General features: G+C 44.6%; 1 protein-coding gene across 1 annotated transcript in view; it reads right to left on the minus strand.

Annotated features, from left to right (window-relative positions):
- Positions 1-324: 324 nt before the first annotated feature.
- Positions 325-20349, minus strand: part of LOC142784774 (glutamate receptor ionotropic, kainate 2-like) — a 117987-nt gene continuing 97962 nt past the window's right edge. The window contains exons 7-11 of the mRNA XM_075883273.1: positions 18779-18958; positions 16679-17042; positions 7950-8088; positions 3005-3225; positions 325-599 (exon numbers count right to left, since the gene is read on the minus strand). Coding sequence (XP_075739388.1) covers positions 325-599; positions 3005-3225; positions 7950-8088; positions 16679-17042; positions 18779-18958 — 1179 coding nt within the window. The remainder of the gene's footprint in view (positions 600-3004; positions 3226-7949; positions 8089-16678; positions 17043-18778; positions 18959-20349) is intronic.

The following is a 20349-nucleotide window of genomic DNA, read 5'->3' on the forward strand; positions in this document are numbered from 1 at the left end:
CAGCCATTCGGCAAAATACGTGTAGTCATAATGAAAATGCACTTTATTACGCTAATGGTCGGCGCTCAAACAGAAAAAAACTACACTCTCGCAGGAGCTCTGAGCATTTCCATGCATAATTTATTCCTGTGTCTTTCTCCATACAATTCACAGCCAGCAAGGATCCAAACAATCTTAAGTGCAACACGAAATTCCACGTGGGGAGCAATGGCAACTTCTTCGTGTATCCCGCATGCGCTTCAATGCGCCTGCCATGTCTTCCACATGAACAAAAGCTAAATAGTTCAATTTATGTGCTGAGATGTAAAAGGCTCATGCACTCCTTCAACTGCGTCCTGATCTCGCTTCACAGATCAGCTCGGCGAAAGCGATGATGCAGGCCAGACCAAGACCAGCAAGGAGAACGACGAACACGCCACCTGTGACTGTTCGCAAGCCCAACTCGCTAGCTGCGTCAGTCCTAGATTTGCCGGCCTCGGTAGTAGGACATCGTTTGAGCGGATGTCGTACTTTCCACCAACGATCCTTTAATTTTTGCAGGGTGCCGCGCTCCTGCAGCCGCAGTAACGTCGATGACAGGATGTTGCGGTACGGAGATCCTGCACAAATAAAACAACATGTCACATGGTTTGTTACGACTGAAGGTTTCTGCTGGGGCCCGTGAAGACTGCAGTGACGTATTTCCGTCCAGTAAACGGCATAGAAAATTGAACGCAATCAAATGACATTGCTACTCGTGGTCGCATCTAGGGGCCTATTGTTCATGGAATCAAATTCAGTCTTTTTCAGTTTTCGCTGCATAACATCCCTAAATAGCACTTCCTAATGAAAACAAGCGAAATGTTTAACGATAGTCTCATGATTTCAGCACAATAAGCAGTTAACGTTCAAGACAAAAAAATTTAGTCATTTGCCTTGTCTTCACAGCAAGTGTACCTGTGAATCTTAAAAGTGAAAGTCTTCATTCGCGGAGACACGCACATATTGTTTTGAGGTCACATACTCTGATGGCGTTACCACCTTTTTTTTCTATATTACCCTTTCATCTCGCAGTAATCTGGGCTGGCAGGATGAACTCACTGTCTGCAAGCGGCAAAGTGAAGCAATGCATAATGACCGAGACCTCCGCTATTAGCTCCTGCAGGGCATTGTCCCTATGCTTCCGTTTCATCAATTGCCTTTACAATAATAGAAGTGGAATTACTTCAAAGCCGTGGCCTGCCACAAGTTGGCGACGTTAGCCCAAGCCTCGACTTTCCTCATGCAATCTATCTATATGATAGCTGTACGATGCACCCCTGACTCAGCTGGCTATAATTTAATTTAGTGAAGCTTTGGCCTGATGGTTTAGCAGTGCGAAGTACGAACAGCGTAAATTCAACACGCGTATACAAGAAAAACCAATGACAAGCGCTGCAGTCTTTCTTCTTTTTAAGGTCTCTTCTTGTGTTCCCATGTTCAATTCGCATTCTTTGTAATTAATACTGGCAACAACACCGCTATTATAACATTGCGCTTCGCACTTACGTTCTCCCTGAAAAAAGATCACCGCCAGACTAGAGGATGCAATCAACGCGCACTGCATTTCGCTCTAAAATGCCACGGGATGGCGGCCTTACCCAAAGATGTGCTTTCACTCAGCAACGCTCTTCTGGCTTTCGCTCGACTTTCTCTGCTTGCGCTCTCAGCGGTAGCTACCACGGGTACCAGAAAGACTTCTTTATTCTTTGATCATGGTCATTAGTTGTCGGCATGGAGATGTGCGAGCAGGCGCCAGCGTGTGTGGATCTACGATAAACAGTGCTATAAGTACCAAAAAACAAGAGACAATGAGCAAGCTCTCTTATATCACTGTACAGTGAGCATTTAACTACTCTGGGAACTACAGCTTTCGCTTTCGTGTTATGCCATTTTCTGTGACGTCAGACTTACACGTTCATTTTTCGCTTCACGGACATTAACCTAGCTTCGTTTTGGCACAGAATGTGTGCCTGCAACATGTAATGTGGGGTATATGGGACGTGGGGTATATGAGTATATAAAACGTGGGGCATATGGGACGATACTGCATAACTCACTATATTTAGTGAGTGATGCAGTATCGTCCTGCTACCAGATAACAACACAATGCGATCTTAAATAGGAATTGCCGTCGCAAACGCAGCTTTAGATTTATCCATTACGTGCTCAACGGCATATAAGAAATTTTAGAGAAAAGAGCGGACAGTGTCTAAAAACTATAGGCAGAGCATATTTACCTGCATGTGTAACTTTGATTAAATTATAATACAATAACTTGAATTAACTCAATACTTAATAGATATGTCGCCTATAAGATTCTTGGCTTCCTTATGCACTAAATTACTTTAAGGTTCCGTGAAAGAAACGTGCCTTTGAAATTCTTTATATTGTCACAAGAGGAAGTATCGTTCATGAAACATAGATCTTAGTGTTTACGGATCAACGTCGTGCGATTATAAAATTGCAGTTTCATAGATGAAAAACTATCCACAGAAAGACACGCTGACATCACCGCCATTACATGGTTATTACGTGGAGCTCCTAATGACATGGTTGTTTAGGAGCAATGTGTCTTTTAATAAAGTGTGGTTAGCACACAAGTGTGGACGATGCAGCGAGCCAATGCAAGAAATATGATAGGTGTAACATTTATAAACAAGAAGAGAGCAGAGTGGAACGAGGAAAAAATGTTCATTAATAACATGAGAATCAATAACGCAACGCAATGAGCATGGAAGAGGCATGTAGCGTGAAATCAGGCACTTGAAGAGGACGCAGCAAGTTAGTTGGACAAATGACATTAACGGTAGTCTAAAGAAATTACGTGACCTTAGCAAAGACGGCGCCGGATCAATTGGTGAAGACGGAGCACGGAAGACACACTTGTTCTCCTGGGGTGAGGGGAGTCAGCCTCATGATAGGGAATATGACAATTATTATGATCAATATGAAAATGAGACACGTTGCACGAGTTTAGGCTCACCGTGCGGCGTTGCAATGCCGTAACCCTTGGAGTCTAGAAGACCACCGATCTGCTTGAGCTGGCACCGTCTTCGTACCACATACTCAATGCTCGTAGACTCCATGAGGAAGGCGTAGCCACTGCGTTCCACACGCTCAATGCCCTCGGCGATGAACGACACTAGGTCCTCTTTCATGGTGTGCCACATCATCTCGTACGTCTCGTGCCTCCACTCCTGCGAACTAGTGATTCCGATAATACGAACGAAAATTATTTATTTAAATGATGCATGAGCAGGGTGGAAATGCTTTATGACTTTTCTTTTTCAAATAAAATGCGGCAATCTCAAAGCGCACCACAAACGATGTTTCACTTTAAAAGGTGAGCTTTTCATCGTGCTTGTTTTTGTGAATGCCGATATGTTTACCTTTCTGTATATTTTGATGAGTAGAGATTACACGAAGAAGTAAGCGACACTCACTACAAGAAATAGTCATAAACAAAAACACAAGAAGAGTGTGTCTTATCCAGGCGCTAGCTTGAAGTGACATTAGGTTTTTTGAAGAACACAACGGAATTGGTCCTCAGCAGAGTCCAAGTCGTCCATCCGGATCGAATGTTGCAAAATAGTAATAAACAAAACAAATATAAAATGAGGCAATGTTCGAAGTTAAGGGTTGTACAGAATACATATTGCCACGTTCCATTTCTCAAGTTTTGTTATCGTCCCAAAACAATACACAATTCTCAACGCAAACCGCGCCTGCAGTTTTCGAGAAGCTTCCGGATTGTAGTAGATCATTTCGGTAAGATCACGCCCACTCTGAGAACTGTACAGATTATTCTGGAACCTACGCCACCGCCAGCGATAACGCTAGAACATTCGACTGCAAGAGCATAAATGCCGACGCGCTTCGCCGCTTGTCAGTAGTTGAGTGACGGCCGACGCTCCGTTCGCCGCTATCAGTCCAAGACTGCTACTGTAATAGGACTTTCCGTTTACCGGGCACAGGTTCACCCAAAGAAACAGTGGAATTCCCACGCAAAGTCTCCCGTCTTCGACCATGTCACGACCCCGTGACATTATGATATCCGAGCGTAGGTTTGAATCACGTAAGAGCCCGTTAGCTGCAAGAACATCTACTGAAATTTGGTTTATTTCGTTACTTGGAAGGGCAGAATTTTCTTATGAACCACTGGAATTAGAGCCTTAACCCAACGAAACGTTTTCTGTACGTGGCCTCTGAGATACGCGTCTACAGCACTACAAGATGCTGGCAGAGTCGATATCAAAGGCAACGCAGAAAGAAGCGCAGCTTGTTCTCCGCTTATATGGGATTCATCAGGGGAGGCCCCACAAACCTGAGCGAGCTAGCCCACTCCAAGGCGTGCGGTTTTGCTTTCCGCAACCTCGGGGACTCCCCTGCCGGCCCGCAGTTGTGATGAACAGAGATCAACCGACCACTAATAATGAAATTACCTAGCACTTTTATCTCGGCAGGAGAGGCTTTCCTCTTCCTAAAAATAGGGTAAATCGAGCGCAGGCTTTGAATCTCGGTCTACTGCAGACGGGTTTGCATCTCAGCTCAACTTTATTGCACAAAATTTATCCCCTCATTTATCCTAGTGGCTCTTTAAACCACGTGCTCTGGCGTTGCCCCTCGTTGTGGGGCACGGATCAATCGACTGAAGAAAAGGGGTTATACGCTAGGAAGAGCCCCGATGTCGGGGGTTCACTGTGAGCTGTCTAGAGGGCCCACGATGTGGTGGTCGGGCTTGCCTGACTGTACCAACGTGGGAGCGGCCAAGCTGCACGTTAGGTCGTGCACCTCAGGATTTCAAATGAAGTTTTGCATCCATTGATTCATCCATCAGCTGGCGAAATGGCCTCAAACAATTAAACAATTTGATGATGATGATTTCATATCACTGACGTTCACTCACAAAAGTAATTTGGCCAAGAAATGCGTGTCAGGATGTTGAAAGTAAGCTACTTTGCAAGAAATCAATCTGAAAAGTTTATTTAGAGATAACACTTCGAATAAATAAAAATGCTTACTGAGCAAGCAGTCAATCAATCTTTGTTTTCTGATCGAAATAACAATGCTAATTGAAAGAGCCGAGCATTGATTTAGGGGTGTCATTAAGGTAGCACATACTTACTACAGAATTGTTTTCTTTCAATATTTAGGGGGGCGATGACACCAATTTTCAAGCCTGTTGTGGGTTTCTTCAGTGTGCAGGGACTCTCCACACGAAGAGTCGGACTCAACAAACACGTAGAATTTATTTTATTTCACTTCTAAAAGTGTAGTCGAATGCTTACTTTCGCGATCTAGGCAAATCACTTGCTCAGCAACACTGACGTTTAATATGGCTGTGTTCTAATTATTAGACAGCACGTAGACAGTCTACGCAGACTGCTTAAAAGACAGCACCGAGACCATGCTGTCCGAGAACCGGAACACGTCTGGACGGCTTTTACGCGACGGTGCTCCATCTAGCGTCGAGAAGAGAAAGCCAAATTAAACAAGCGTAACAGTTGTATTTTCTGGCTTATTTCGTGTTTAAATCTACAAAAAAATTAAGCGCTACTCACATTGAGCGTCTGGTGAAGCGTTCGTTTGTGTGCTAATGACCATTCCGGCAAGATTTGACCTATCTTAGCGATTCGCTGAGCCGCAATCTTGTTTAGGCAGCAAAGTAGCCTGTATCGTATTTCTCTACGAGGCGATCTTCTCGGAGCTGTCTATTTTGCTGGATGCGTGAGAATTGCAATGGGACTTAAGAGGGCCGCCGTCGATTCAGCTGTCTATTTAGGCGTCTACGGTGAGTATTGTAGCACACCCAAAACAGGAGAATCAACGGCAGTTGTCGTGACGTCACACTAGGTTTGTAGAGACGTGAGTGACCTCCGCCATATCCGAAACGCATTTTGTAAACAAGGAGAGAACTAGCGTGCCTGTTGTTACGAGTGTGCTGGCATCCCTTGCAGAGACACTGTGTACGTCCGTCAAGGACTCTGAGTGCTTTGAAAAAGACACTCGACGCGTCATTCAGAGACGCTGCACGCGTCCAACAGGGGGCTGTCTCATCCTTCTTCAGCATCTCGGCGCCTATATAAAGCCGGCGTATCGAGCGTCGGGTGGCTTTCTCGTCCACGTTGTGCTACATACGTTGTAACTCCAATTATATAACGCTGCTAATCATGTGGCGCACGGGACGGCTCTATGCTCTCCCATAGTAGAGTACTTCGTGCTCTAAATCGTTACCCCCTTTTTCTACCCCCCCACTCCCTGCATGTCCCACGGGATGGCTTTAAGCTCTCACATAGTAAAGTACCCTGTACTCTAAATCGTTACCCACTTTTTACTACCCTTCCCCGTCCCCCATAAAAGCTTTGCTTTCTTCTTGCAGCCTTTTTTGCCTTGCCAGTGCCTCGATGCTACTGCAGCTGGTCATGGCGACTGTCAGAGCATTTGTTTTGCTGGCGCTTGGTGTAGCACGTTGTTCGTCACAGCCTTCTGTGCACACGTGACCAAGCCACATAGGCATCGACGTCACTGCCCAATTCGGCACCGCGAAACTGAACCGAAAATAGACCACATAAGTAGAACAATAATAATTCATTTAGCGAAAATGCACGAATCTTGGTGTTTGTATCATGCTTCCTGGAGCTGAAGGAAATGCTTACAGTGAAGAACACGCGTGCCACAAATTTGGTGGCACCACCTTTTTATGGTGCACAAAAAAACCCAAAAAAACCTGAAGTTGACCAAAACCTACGCGCTAGTGCCATTGCAGACACTTATTTGAAACACTCACGTTGCCTTAAGTTTTTCTCGCTTTTTTGCAGTGAGATATATTCAACTGATATATTTAGGTCCATCTTTCTTTTTCTTGCTCATCTGCCTTGTTTACTGCACTCACCACGTGAAGATACACTAATATTAAGACGCGTATGTGCCGTACTGAAAAGAGGGAAAAGAATTGTGAACTTTGGAAGATCTCCCTCTGAGCTGCTTTGTCCCGTGCGGCTTCGCCATCCATCATTCTGTTGAATAAACCGCCGTACCCTTATTTGAAACGTAACACTAACATTTGGCCCAAAAAGCCAGCAGTACTTTTCAGGCCCGTCGGGTTTGCCTAAAGTTGATTATGCCAGGTGTTTTTATGCAGCGGTGAACTTTAAAGCAACTGATACGTGAATAGGTCTCGTTGATAAAGTTCAGCCACACATGTTTGTGTGATTGAAGGCCTTTGTTTAAAACTAGTGTCTGGACAGACTTTGGCTTTATCAAACTGATTACCTCACAATTATATCAGCAAAAAACTCCTCTCCTATGGAACTTTTCGGAGAACTACGTGACCTGAACGTACTTTAGGACTTCCTGAACTTACGTAGTGTTCACGCCTTTGTGTTTTCCGAACACATCATTTCTTTTACAGGACATACAGGATACTATACAAGGCCATCTACGAAACAGACATCCACTTTGATATAAAATGTGGCTCAGCTTCAAAGCGTTCGATCCCGGCTGCTGCGGCTTCATTTTCGATGGACTCAAAACGCTTGCAGCTCGTGTACTTAGAGTTGGGCCTGGGTTAAAAAATCTCATGTGGTCGGAATTTCTGGAGCCTTCAACAATGGCGTCTCTGATAATCGTATTGCAAATTTGGGACGTAAACTTAACAAAATAACGAATTAAGTTTTTGATGAATATGACTTCACTGACAGCACGACAATTGGATAATTATTGCTATTGTGATAACGATGCAGTTAAATACAAAATATATTATTTTAACAAGACAACATGCTTTATGGTTAGTGCACAGTGCCTTTAGAAGCATAACTGGACGCATTTATCAGTAGCCTATTATAATACTTGTCGCTTATAGACAGCACCATACCTTGAACAAGGCGTGAGTCGATCTTAAGCGAACGCATCCGTAGCGCACGGCTGACTGCTTCGCCAAGTCTTCGGCACTCTTGATGGGTGACAGGAGCCTCTCTTTAGTCAGGAAAGCTGCCAGGTTAGCCGTGTAAGAGGAAACCAGCATGAAGGAGAAAATCCACCAAGTTGCAGCGATGATGCGTGCTGAAGCTGCCATGCACAATATGCCGTGTTATGTAAAATTATCTTGAACAGGGGAGGGTGTCCAAGCAGGCCACAGCGTGGAACTTTGTCCAGACAATGCCTTACTACAGGGCGTGTGCTGCCCTATATGTTTTGTAACATAGTATGTAGATGCATGATGTCCAATTTCTGACAAAAATAGACATAACAAAAGAACCTATGTAAAAGAATCCAAATGTAAGTAATGCAACCCTATCAGAAAAAAACGAATGGTGGGCATGGTGGAAACCACCACCCACCATTATAGTGGATTAGTGTAGTGGGTGAATGGTGGGAAACGCCCACCATGGCGCATGGTGGGTATGGTGGGTGCAGCAGTGCCGGCAACACTTGAGCGCGAAATGACGTCAGAATCACCGTGACGAGCTGCCACAAAAAATAAAAAACAATTCTATAAAAACGGTATAAAAAACACCTGTCCCGTAAAAAAAAAAACGAGGCGCCACGGGGGTTCGAACGTGCAACCTGCGGATTCCCATTCGAAGACGCTAACCACTGCGCCACACCAACTTTTTTTTTTCATGGTATTTAATAAAGTACTTGGGCAATAAAGACAATATCAAGCGAACAAAAGTACAATCAAATCGCCAAAGTAAGCGCTCAAGCGTTACTCAAAAAACTAAATGGCTAACACAGCGTGAGTTCCTCACATGAAGAGTTCTTCACATCGTGTTATACAAACAAAAAAAGGGGTGAGGTCAAACAGTTCTCTAAGACGGAGTACCAGTCCGGTCTAAAGTCTAGCTCGTCGTAGATGTTTTTTAGGTGGATAGCCATTTGAATGAAGTGTGCGCTTGAAGAGGTGGTGGGCTCTGCATTGCGGTCTTGCATTCGTGTCTTCCACAAGCTGTGCAAACCCATGAGGAAAAACATATCATATGGTACTTCATCAAGTGTTGCTGGCAGAAGATAGCGTATTGTGTGAGAATTAATGACGAAACGTTTTTTCAGTGCTCGCTGAAGGACATCCCAAAATAGTATGGCATCTTTGCAGCTAACAAAGCAATGTTCAATCGTTTCCGGCACATCACATAGACGGCAGTTAACAGACGGAATGAAAATACCTTTTCTTTCTAACCATGTGTTTACCGCCAATGTTTCAGAGTGGAGTTTATAGAAGAATGTTTTTGAATTCGGTGGAATGTACATTTTGCGCACTCGCTTCAACACATCGTGACCAGGAAGATTAGCGTACAGTGAACGGTACAATGGAGATGGGAAAAGTGTACTCAGTAGGTCCTTATAAAGCACCTTGCGCGTTACTGAGTACAGGTATTCTACAGAGAAGCGAGCTTTAAGGAACTGAACTGCGAGGTAAACTTCCTGCATGAATCCCCACAAGCTTGGGCGTTCGGAGAAGTTGGATGAAACAATTAAATCTGGTAAGCAATCAACAAGTGTAACCTGCAAGAAGGAACGGATTACAGGATGGGAATTGTCTCGAAAAAAGAAGAATCGGGACACTATTTGCCATAGATAAAGGTGTTTTAGTCCTAACCCGCCCTCACTAACTGGTTTGAATATATTATCACGACGCATGGGCTCAAAAGTCGAAGACCATATGAAAGTAGCAAAAATTCGATGAAAGCGTTGTATATAGAATCTTGCGCAATGAATAAGTTGCAATACATAGTAAAGTTTTGTCGCTAAGAAAGTATTACAAGCTTCAGCTCTCCCAAATATCGAAAGTCGATAGGGCACAAATGTCTGGGCCTGTCGTTCAAGCTTAGGGACACGTTCCTTCCAGTAATGCGCACTGAATCTATATGCATGCAATGGTACACCGAGGTATGTTGGAGGAGTTCTTGTCCAATTAATCCCTGCAAAGTGGTTCGGTGTGCTACCCCACAAGCCAAACCACAGTCCTAAACTTTTAGAGGCAATTAAACGAGCTCCTGATACTACGCCAAACTTTTCAATAGTATATACCACATTTTCGACACTCGGTTTATCTGTGCAAAAGAATGCGACATCATCTGCATAAGCCAATACTTTAACCTCACTGCCTAATATTCTAAAGCCATGAATGCAACTCGACTGTATTATGCTTAAGCACAGTGGTTCTAGATAAAGTGCAAATAAAAGAGGTGACATCGGGCATCCCTGTTTTACTGAAGAGCGAATAGAAACTGGCTTGGAGAGTTGACCATTAACTATCAGACGAGTTGAGCATTCATTATAGCATAATTTAACGCCTTTAAGAACAACTTTGCCAACATTAGCTTGTTCGAGAAGAGAAAAAAGGAAGGAATGACGAACACGATCAAAAGCTTTTGCAAGGTCTACCTGTAGCATTGCAAGATGTTCTTGAGAACCATGACAGTATTGAAGCATTGTTCGAGCGACATGTATATTGGTTTGTATGGATCGACCTCTGATCCCACATGTCTGATGAGACCCAATGAGGATCGACATAGCAAATTGCAACCTATTTGCTAATACTTTTGCGAAAATTTTGTAGTCCACATTTGACAGCGATATTGGTCTGTAGCCCTCAACGAAGCGAAGTTTTTCCTTGTCAGTTGTTTTCGGTATTTACACAGTGTGACTTTTGCAAAAAGATTGTGGGAGTGTATCCATGTCGTAACTCATCTGAAAAATATTCAGCAATATAGGAGCAAGCGTTTTCTTGAAAGCTTTGTAAAATTCGCCTGAGATGCCATCAGGCCCCGGTGTTTTCAATAAAGGCAAGTTGTCGATTGCTTGCTCGATTTCTTGTAGAGTAATGGGCCCATTAATGACTTCACAATCATTGTCCTTCAAGGGGTTCACAAGAGAAACAAAACTAGCCTTGAGGTGAGCGTCAGGATCATCAGAGGGAGAGCTAAATAAGCTGTTATAGTACGTTTCGAACGCCAAAGTAATGTCTCCGTTATCTTTTATGAGCACATCGTTAAAGTACAAGTCTGGAATAACTTTGGAAATCGCATGGCGTTGCTCATCAAGTAAAGCTTGGCGCGTTGGTTGCTCAGAATTTAAAGTGCGCTGGTTCCGAGATCTAATACGTGCCCCTTGGTAGCGAGCAGCATCATATCTCTGTAGTTGGCACTTAATATTCTCAATATCTTTGATGTACTTTCCCGGCATTTCGCATTCCATCTCATAAAGATTGCAAAGACTTTTAACAAGTATCTTTTCATCATTCTTTCTATAGAAAGACTTAACAGCCCCAATTTCTAAAGCTATAGAGCGAACTTCTTGTTTAAAAAGCTCCCAAGCAGCGAAGATATGAAAACCAATCGAAAAAGATTGCCTCAATGCCATCTGGACGCGATTCATGAATTCCTGATCACAGAGGAGCTTCGCATTCATTTTCCAAAGGGCCCATTGGGGACGGAATTGTTTGTGACGATTTTCGCCAATTTGCGCTATGACAATACAATGGTCTGAGAATGATACAGCTTCGGTGCTGCAGGAAATTTTACGAGATAGGAGTGATGAGGACACGTAAATCCGGTCAAGGCGAGCATGAGAGCTGCCTTGTACTCTTGTATATGCTGTTGCCCGATTCGAGACCCCAATGTCAATTAGTCCTGCATTATCTACAATACCGGATAAAAGCTCACCACTCCTGTCTCTCTTTCCAGACGAATTATAACGATCAATAGCTTCACATACGCAGTTGAAATCTCCCATAAGTACCGTGCATCTGTCGACGTCAATTAAATTACGCACTTTTTCAAATAACTCAAGCCGTTTCGGAACATCATTAAACGCATATAGATTGATAATTCTCCATGGCACTCCTTGCAACAAAAAATCACAGCATATATACCTGCCCTCTTCATCAACACTAGTGCACAATGCTGAACAGGGTAGGCTTTTTCTCAGAAACAACCAACAACCCGCAGATAAACCTTTAGCATGTGAGACACACACATTAAACTGAGACAGAAAAGGCCGCAGGGCCTTCTCGGCCTCTTCCTCGCTCTCGATCTTTGTCTCTTGGATGGCGACAAAGTCGAGACGCTTCCTATTGAGAAGTCTACGGAGTTGTGCTTGTTTCTGCGAAGACCTAAGGCCGCGTACGTTCAAGGTGGCAAATATGAGTCGCTCAGACTGCGCCATGGTGACTACCTTCTAATTTGCTTATCGTCCCACTTGATCAGTCCCAAGAGTTGCCGCTGAGGCTTCCCGTGAGCCCCCAGCAGGCCTCCTAGATCGGGATCGGCGACACTTCCTCTTTGGCGTGGACTTTCGGCGCCGGCGTGACTCCCTAGTCACTGACGCTGGGTCACTCCCTTTGCTTGAATCCGAGCTGGACGATGCGCGACGTTTCAGTATTGCTGTATCCGTAGAGATCTGCATATCATCTTCTGACACTGCACCATGATGAAAACGCTGCTGCGGAGCTGCAGCGCAAGCAGGTGATGAACTTTCTGCGGCATCCAGCCCAGAGTCTCTATCTTGTACTGGTGGTTCTTCGGCATCTTTATGGGTCAGCGCAACAGCACTCTCCAAAGGAACTCCTACTTGTGCTAGGGGTGGTGCGGAGTCGTTTTGGGTATGCTGCTTGCATGATTCACTTGGCTCTTTGCACGCAGAAGTTCCAACTGTGTCAACAGCGAGTGACTTTCTTTCCTCTTCTGGATTCCCTGTGGTAGAGCTTGCAGCATATGACATTGACGGAGTGTCTCCCGTTGCATCCAAAACCTCGGTGGCATCCATAATATGCTCTTGTAAGTTATCATCTGGCTGTTTTGTGTGCTGTCGCAGCTTGTTGGCGTATGTCATAACACAATCTTCGGCCGAATGACCGAAGCGTCGACAGTTGTCACAGCGAGGGGTCCTGCAGTTTCGACGGATGTGTCCAACCTTACTGCACCGAAGGCAAAGTGGTGGGCGGCCAGGTATCAGGACGAGGCTTTGCACTCCGCAGACAACAAGAATATGAGGAATATCCGCAATGCGAACTCCATCAGCAAGGGACAAAACAACATCCCTATTTAGCGTCCGCATTTGTTCCATGTCCGCTACTTTCCAGCTTTCTTGTGATATTGTCTTGACCTTCCCAAAAGCTTGCAGTGCTTCGCACACATAGGCGTCCTCCAAGCGCTCAGGAAGCCACATAAGCTTCAACTTCACTTCCGTGGGCTCCGGGTCTATAACGAGGCATCGACGACTTTTGACGAAAAATTCGCCTCTTGTGACCAACTTTGTTTTCGTCAGCGTTGACTTGCATGTGACCATCCAAACATGAGACATTTGAAATTGACCTATGGAGCTTATTTCCTTCAAGTCAATGATGTCCCGAAGAGCATCTCTAAAATCTTGAGCCCGGTAGGGGCGACCAGCTAAGTCCGCATGTAGAAATACAGAGTCCACAACAAGCTTACCGGTAGGAAGGCGTGGAAGTACAACACGGTAGTCGTTGCCGCTGGCTGAAGCCTGAGCAGCACCTCGGCCCATGGCCGATAAATCCTTCGAAGCGGAGAACATGAAAAACGCGTCCGTTCAGAACGTCGTCTTCGTCTTTCTCCCCCACTGCGCCACACCAACATGACGTTGAATGGGTGTTAAATACTTAGTTAACATACAAACTTACGGTTAAACTTAAGTTATGTTTGTCGTGTACACAACATAGACAAGATCTACACCTGCTACTAAAAATTGCACATTTATTAAACACAAGCAACTGCGGCCTGTAACGATTGCCACTATGTTAACGGCACTAGTGCTATTTTTTTTTACAATTCCCAACTTCAAGAAAAAAGCCAAGTGGACTGGGGAGCAGCAACAGTTTACCGGCGGGGTCTGCCAAGTTTAATATCCGTTTCGCGCTAGTTCTAAAGGGTGACATCTGCTCACGCTTTATGACGCCTCTACGCTCATTCCATAGATACGCCCGCCTAATTTATTTGATTGAATATTGGGATGCTTTTCGCGCAATGTAGAGGGCGGTCGCGCCAGCGCAATGCTGTAGCTTTTTTTCTACAGCAACTTCATAACAGCTTGGCCAAAACGAATGCAGTGTGCCGGAAACACTACGCTTCATGTTGGTTCACCAAGCATACGAATTGCCACGTCTGAGTTCTCGTACAAAAGCTAGAGAAGTGCCGGCGAGTGCGACCAGCGGCTGTCGGTGAGAAGACACTTAATTACGTTCTCTGGGAGTGCTTTAATCGCGTCGCATCGATGTTTGTTGCTTCTTGAGCGGACACCATACACAATGAAAAATGCTTCATTTAGGTTAATTGATGCCATGACTGCGCTGTATTGTCATACTTAATCGTCGAAATCGTGTATTCTGAAACCCGGAAGCACGGATAACACAATTGTACGGGCTCGGTCGGTAGGCCTAACTTTGATGGAAATGATGGTGGTAGAACATGTAGTGTACTGATTCCAGATTGGTACACAATATAAATTGCCCGCCATTATAAGCCCACCCATCATCTGCTTACTGCTTCCCAGCATTATCGCGATGGTGGGCAGAGCTTCTCAGCTTGGTACACCATGTGGCCCACCATAAAAAGCAGGATCCATCATCTGCTTAGTGCTTCCCAGCATTATCGCAATGGTGGGAAGAGTTTCTCAACTTGGTACACCATGTAGCCCACCATAATAAGCACCACCCACCATATGCTTAGGGCTACCCAGCATTATCGCAATGGTGGGCAGAGTGTCCCATTATTGCCCACTATCAAGCCTCTGCTTTCCACCATCATTTCCACTTTACCCATCATCTGTACACCATACCACCCAGTATGTCCCGGCATAACCACCATATTTTCCACTACGTCCCACCGTAGCCATCATAATTTCCACCATGCCCACTATTATTTCCACCATGCCCACTAATATTTCCACTACGCCCACCATGTTTTCCAGTATCCACCATGGCAATTTTTCCGATAGGGAAACATCACAAACTATCGTTAAGGTTGCGCTAAAAATAAACATATAAATAATAGCAACCAGCAGTCGCAATATGAACGAAAAATTGTTACACCTTATACACCGAAAACACCAAATAAGTGCTTTTCTTTTCTAAAATTTTTCCTAAAAATATTCACCAAGCCACAAAGAAACACTGCAAAACATCATAAACGTAAAAGTATGTTTTATGTTCATCATAACACAAAAGTATGTTCTATGATCATATAACTGTAAAAGTATATTTATGTTAGATTCACGCCCCCGTCAAGTACTTTGTTGCTGCCCATCATGGGGCAGCGTCATCTCCTCCATATTACTTCAGCCACGTGACATTAATTATGGCCTTACAATTTGGCCATTATGAGATGGCCAAAATGTAAGGTGTGTCACGAGAATGGGCCAGTTCTTACAAGCGGGACTGGAGGACGTCTTTCTTGCAGTTTCGAGCGAGAACAATTCCGAGCGAGAGCTATTAGCCACATATCTCCTCACTCTGTCAGCCCGAATTTCGATCTCTGTGTTAGGTAACATTACTTTTTAGATGCGGAGCATCTTATACTTGCGCCTTGTAGTGCGCCGTCCGCGCCGTCCACACCGCTTCTCGAACATTCAACAGCTGACGCGCGCGCATGCGCCGTCGCGCCGTCGCCCACTCTTCCACCATCTGTGCACCCTTCCTCCTCTACACACCGCGTTCGACATCTACAATTCTCCTGATTCTCCAGTGGACGCGCATGTGGCGTCGCGCTTCGAGGACATTCAACAGCTGACAGTGCATGCGCCGTCGTGCTGTATATATACTCAAGGTCGGCGCTCGCTCGCTCAGTTGCCGCTCGTCGGTTGGTTTGTACGGCGCGTCGACGTCCAAGGTCGCGGTGAAATGAATTCCAACGAATCCACAAACACAATGATCGACCTCCCTTCGACCAGCGCCGCCCTTTCGCATACGTGTGTACGTGTTCACTCATTTAACACCCCCTCCTACAACCACGTTAACCAATTTAGCCATCGACCCAAGTAAGTCACAATTTAACACCCCATTTCACAACCACGTTAACCAATTTAGCCATCGACCCAAGTAAGTCGCACTTTAACACCCCGTTAACCAATTATATGCTCCGCATCCTCCTCAGTGTTCCCCCGAGGGAAGCTGCGGGCAATTTTTTTAGGCTTAGGGTGACTCTCATGTAATATAGGTTGTCGAGACATATAACTTCGTGGTTAATTATGCACAAAACCTATACTTACTTAGGAAGAATTTGTGGTATTTCAATTATTAAGCGTATAGTCCTATCTCACGCAACAGAATGAAGCAACCCCTCAAGCGCTAACTTTTGCCGTTTGACAAATCCCTTTTATCAGCATAGTGTCGAAAACGTGACATTTGCTTAGGTGAAGTTTTCTCTTTATAGTGCAAAAACAAAAGAAGTAGAGAACGAGAATGGCAATATCTAGTTTTAAGTAAAGTCTATAAAATGAAGCAGATGATAAACGAAAGACAATTTTCAACTTACCTCGGAAATATACCACATCCCTGCCTCATGAGGGCGCTAACTATGAACCAAAAAACTGTTAGAGAGAGTGAAGTCACTTTGCACCATTGGCAGAGTACTATTTCTCTGGCTGTCAGAGTATAACATCTCTCGTTGTAGGTCAGAGGAACCGACTGCTTCCTGACCCTTGATGATGTCGAGCATGGCACGGCCACTGTCCGTTTCAGTGTACCAATCTCCATCACTGTGCGCTAAACTGTTTCCGGTGCAGCAGCATCCATAACTTCGTGAAACGGCACTACTTCTGCGGCACACTGTGCACTGAGCACGAGCGACGCAGCACAAAATTACGCTCACTGCGACGCACGCCCCGGCGACACAAAGCCACACAACCCGCGAAAGCGGAGACAGGAAGAATAGCAGGGAACGCTTCTGGTCGGTCTTCTTGTAGAGTATGCTGACCCCCAACGTCAAGAAGGGCATAGTGAAGTCGACAGATGGCTCGCGCTCTGAGGTGATGGTCAGGTCACCAATCGCCAGGTCTGCTTCCTGCAGCGAAGACGTAGGAATAGTCTAACAGTTGAGCCGGATAAAATGAGGAGAGTTCGCAAGAGATGAGGTGGGTTATAAGTACGCTTGTATACTGGAAAACGTATGACGCTACAATTGTCGGCAAAAAATATTAATAATAATTTTGGTGGTTGACACATTATTATAGAAGCTGTAAAATGAACAGTGTGGAATATTTACAAATGAAAATTATCCAGTGTTTAACCTCCGATAATTCTAGTTGAAATGCCTCAATCACTTTAGTAAGCTTAGCTAAACAGCCTAAACCAAACCACCTGAGGCTTACAAGCCTCACTTTCAATGTACGAGATGGTATCATTTCACTTATTACTCACTTGTCCTCGGTAACGTCATCCCTAATCATAGGGTCAAATAGAACAAAGCTTTAGAACACGGAGTTCTGTTCACACTGAATAGAACATGACAGCACGCGTCTAAATATATTCCTATGAAATGAAAGTGGTTAGGACTTCGGTGTCTATTGGTCAAAAGCGATAACTTAACTCTAAATAGTAATATCAACTATTAGTACTGCGGCTGCTTGACCCTTAGCCTGTATTATAGAACTGAGTACGGTCTTCTTCATTACGCTGGCCTGTACATGCGGTGAAGAAAAAGCGAGGGCGAACACGTATGGGGCATGCCACATTAGCCATAGTGAGCTTTCACGCATATGACACAAGCGGGTGAAAGCTGTCTATGTATGTGAACCAAATCTATGGTATGGTGATGTTTTTTAAAGAGACGCACGACAGTCTAATAGGCTCTGCGGTTATTACCTGCCTATGTCTACTAAAGGCAGGTAATAACCGCAGAGCCGAACCACGAGATTGAAGTAACTAGAAGAATAAGAATGAGGTGGAGCACATTCGGCAAGCACTCTCAAATTATGACAGGTAGATTGCCACTATCCCTCAAGAGGAAGGTATATAACAGCTGTATCTTGCCGGTACTTAGCTACGGAGCAGAAACCTGGAGACTTACAAAGAGAGTTCAGCTTAAATTGAGGACGACGCAGCGAGCAATGGAAAGAAAAATAATAGGTGTAACCTTAAGAGACAAGAAGAGAGCAGAATGGATTAGGGAACAAACGGGGGTTAAGGATATCATAGCTGAAATCAAGAAGAAGAAATGGACATGGGCAGGGCATGTAGCGCGTAGACAGGATAACCGCTGGTCATTAAGGGTAACTGACTGGATTCCCAGAGAAGGGAAGTGGGTTAGGGGGAGACAGAAGGTTAGGTGGGCAGATGAGATTAAGAAGTTTGCTGGTATAAATTGGCAGCAGCAAGCACAGGACCGGGTTAACTGGCGGAACATGGGAGAGGTCTTTGTCCTGCAGTGGACGTAGTCAGGCTGATGATGATGATGATGATGATGATGATGATGATGACGATAGTCTAATCTGGTTGCTATTTGTTATGACTTATTGTTGGTATTAAGAGTGGCAGAAGCTAGACGATAGTTCCATGTTTAGAATACCATTTAGTGTGAAGACACCAAAGCTTTTAAAGCACAAAATAGTTCATAACGGCTGTATTTTACGAATCGGAACGCCACCAAACTTTTTGAAGTACTGCGTGGACTGCTTATGGAGCATGCGGAGTGTTATAATCACAATCTGCATAAGCAAGTACGACAGTTGTCCTAAAAAGCTGGCTACCGTTACACTCATTTGTTGGAGTACACAGTAAATTTCCTGAATTTAAACTTACCATGTCCACAAGTTCGAGCATTAGCCCGTTACACCTGCCCTGTGAGTCACGGGTTGTGTAGGCGTCATCTCTGACGAGCTTCAGCCGGTAGCGAAAGCACAGCATTGCGGATATTTCACGGAGCAAATCCACGCAGTAACCCTCGAAGCGGTCGTTTCCCTCGAGCTTGTGCGCGGATTTCTTCACCATGACGTATGGTGCATTGCAGTAAGCATCGTGTAAGACCTACGCGAAAGCTTCACTCCATAAAGTGCGGACGTTATCGCCTGCATGTTTTCTGCTTCAAGAGGCTTTCAGCTTGTATCTATGCATTTTTATGTTACCGTACTGCCAGAATACGGGAACGAATGTTTTTGAAAACTTTTAGCTACCCATGCGTAAACTTCTATGTACGTACGTAAACCTATACCCTCTCGTTTGGGCACACGACTAAATGGTGACAAAAACTGCATTAAAACTATATTTGATTAAGTTAAAATGAATTATGACTGAGGAAAAACAGTAAGATATTTTTCTATTGTTTTAGCGTATACTGTTGTATCAAAACACTGGATTACCCGACGATGGTGTCAACACCTTGTGATGACGTGGACAGATTTGTTAGCGCCTAGTATTTATTTGTTTACTTATTCATTCATTTCTTTTTACTTTATTATTTATTTTATACCTGCATCGCCCTATTGGGTGTTACCGCAGGGGGTTCCATTCAAAAATATACGAAGTAAACACACTCACAAAGCGTGGTAAAATACATCGTGTTCCAAAATGTTATGAAGGACAAATTAGTATAAATGAAATTCTTTCGCCATAGTCACACTACAAAGAATTTAATGAAGTAGTGGAATGAATAAAATTTATGCAAGAACAAATTTTTGCTTTCCTGGTTTTGCTTCACCGCCTTCAATGGCGCCACCTATCCAGCATATCGGAGGACTTTACGTCTCTTACGTTTACGTTTGCGGCATTTCAGGTCCTCCAGCTTCAGTGAGCTGGGTAAAACACGCAGATCAAAATTCGCACTCGAATTTGCGGCTTGAGTCTCCGCAAGGCCGAAATCGTGCGTGGACTCGCTCATTGGATTCCATGCCAACTGGTTGTGCCCCCACAATCTCCGACGACAACGCAGCTATGACCGACCGGCTCACCCTCCGCGATCTCCTGACGCCGTGAAACTTTCGCTGAGTAATGGCCTGTCCTCGGACTCCTGCTACCGTGTCCATCTTTCCAATCTTCTTACTTCTGTATGTGGGTCTCTCTGTCTATGCCCCAACTCTATCCCTATTCCTTTTAATTATTTCTTAGCCCAATCCCTCGTGAGACATTGTTGAGGTGTCGCACTATGACGCAGACAGTTAAGGGGCTTACTTTTATCTTCTTTTCTCTCTTTTAAGAATAACTTACAGCCCCTCTATGGTGGGCTAGTGAATAAGGTGCTCGGCTTCTGACCCGCAGGTCGAGGGACCAAATCCCGGCTGTGGCGGCTGCATTTTTGATTGAGGCGGAAATGTTGTAGGCCCGTGTACTCCAATTTGGGTGCACGTTAAAGAACTCCAGGTGGTCAAAATTTCCGG

This window comes from Rhipicephalus microplus, unplaced genomic scaffold (genome assembly GCF_043290135.1).
Source record: "Rhipicephalus microplus isolate Deutch F79 unplaced genomic scaffold, USDA_Rmic scaffold_15, whole genome shotgun sequence".
In the NCBI taxonomy this organism is placed as follows: domain Eukaryota; kingdom Metazoa; phylum Arthropoda; class Arachnida; order Ixodida; family Ixodidae; genus Rhipicephalus; species Rhipicephalus microplus.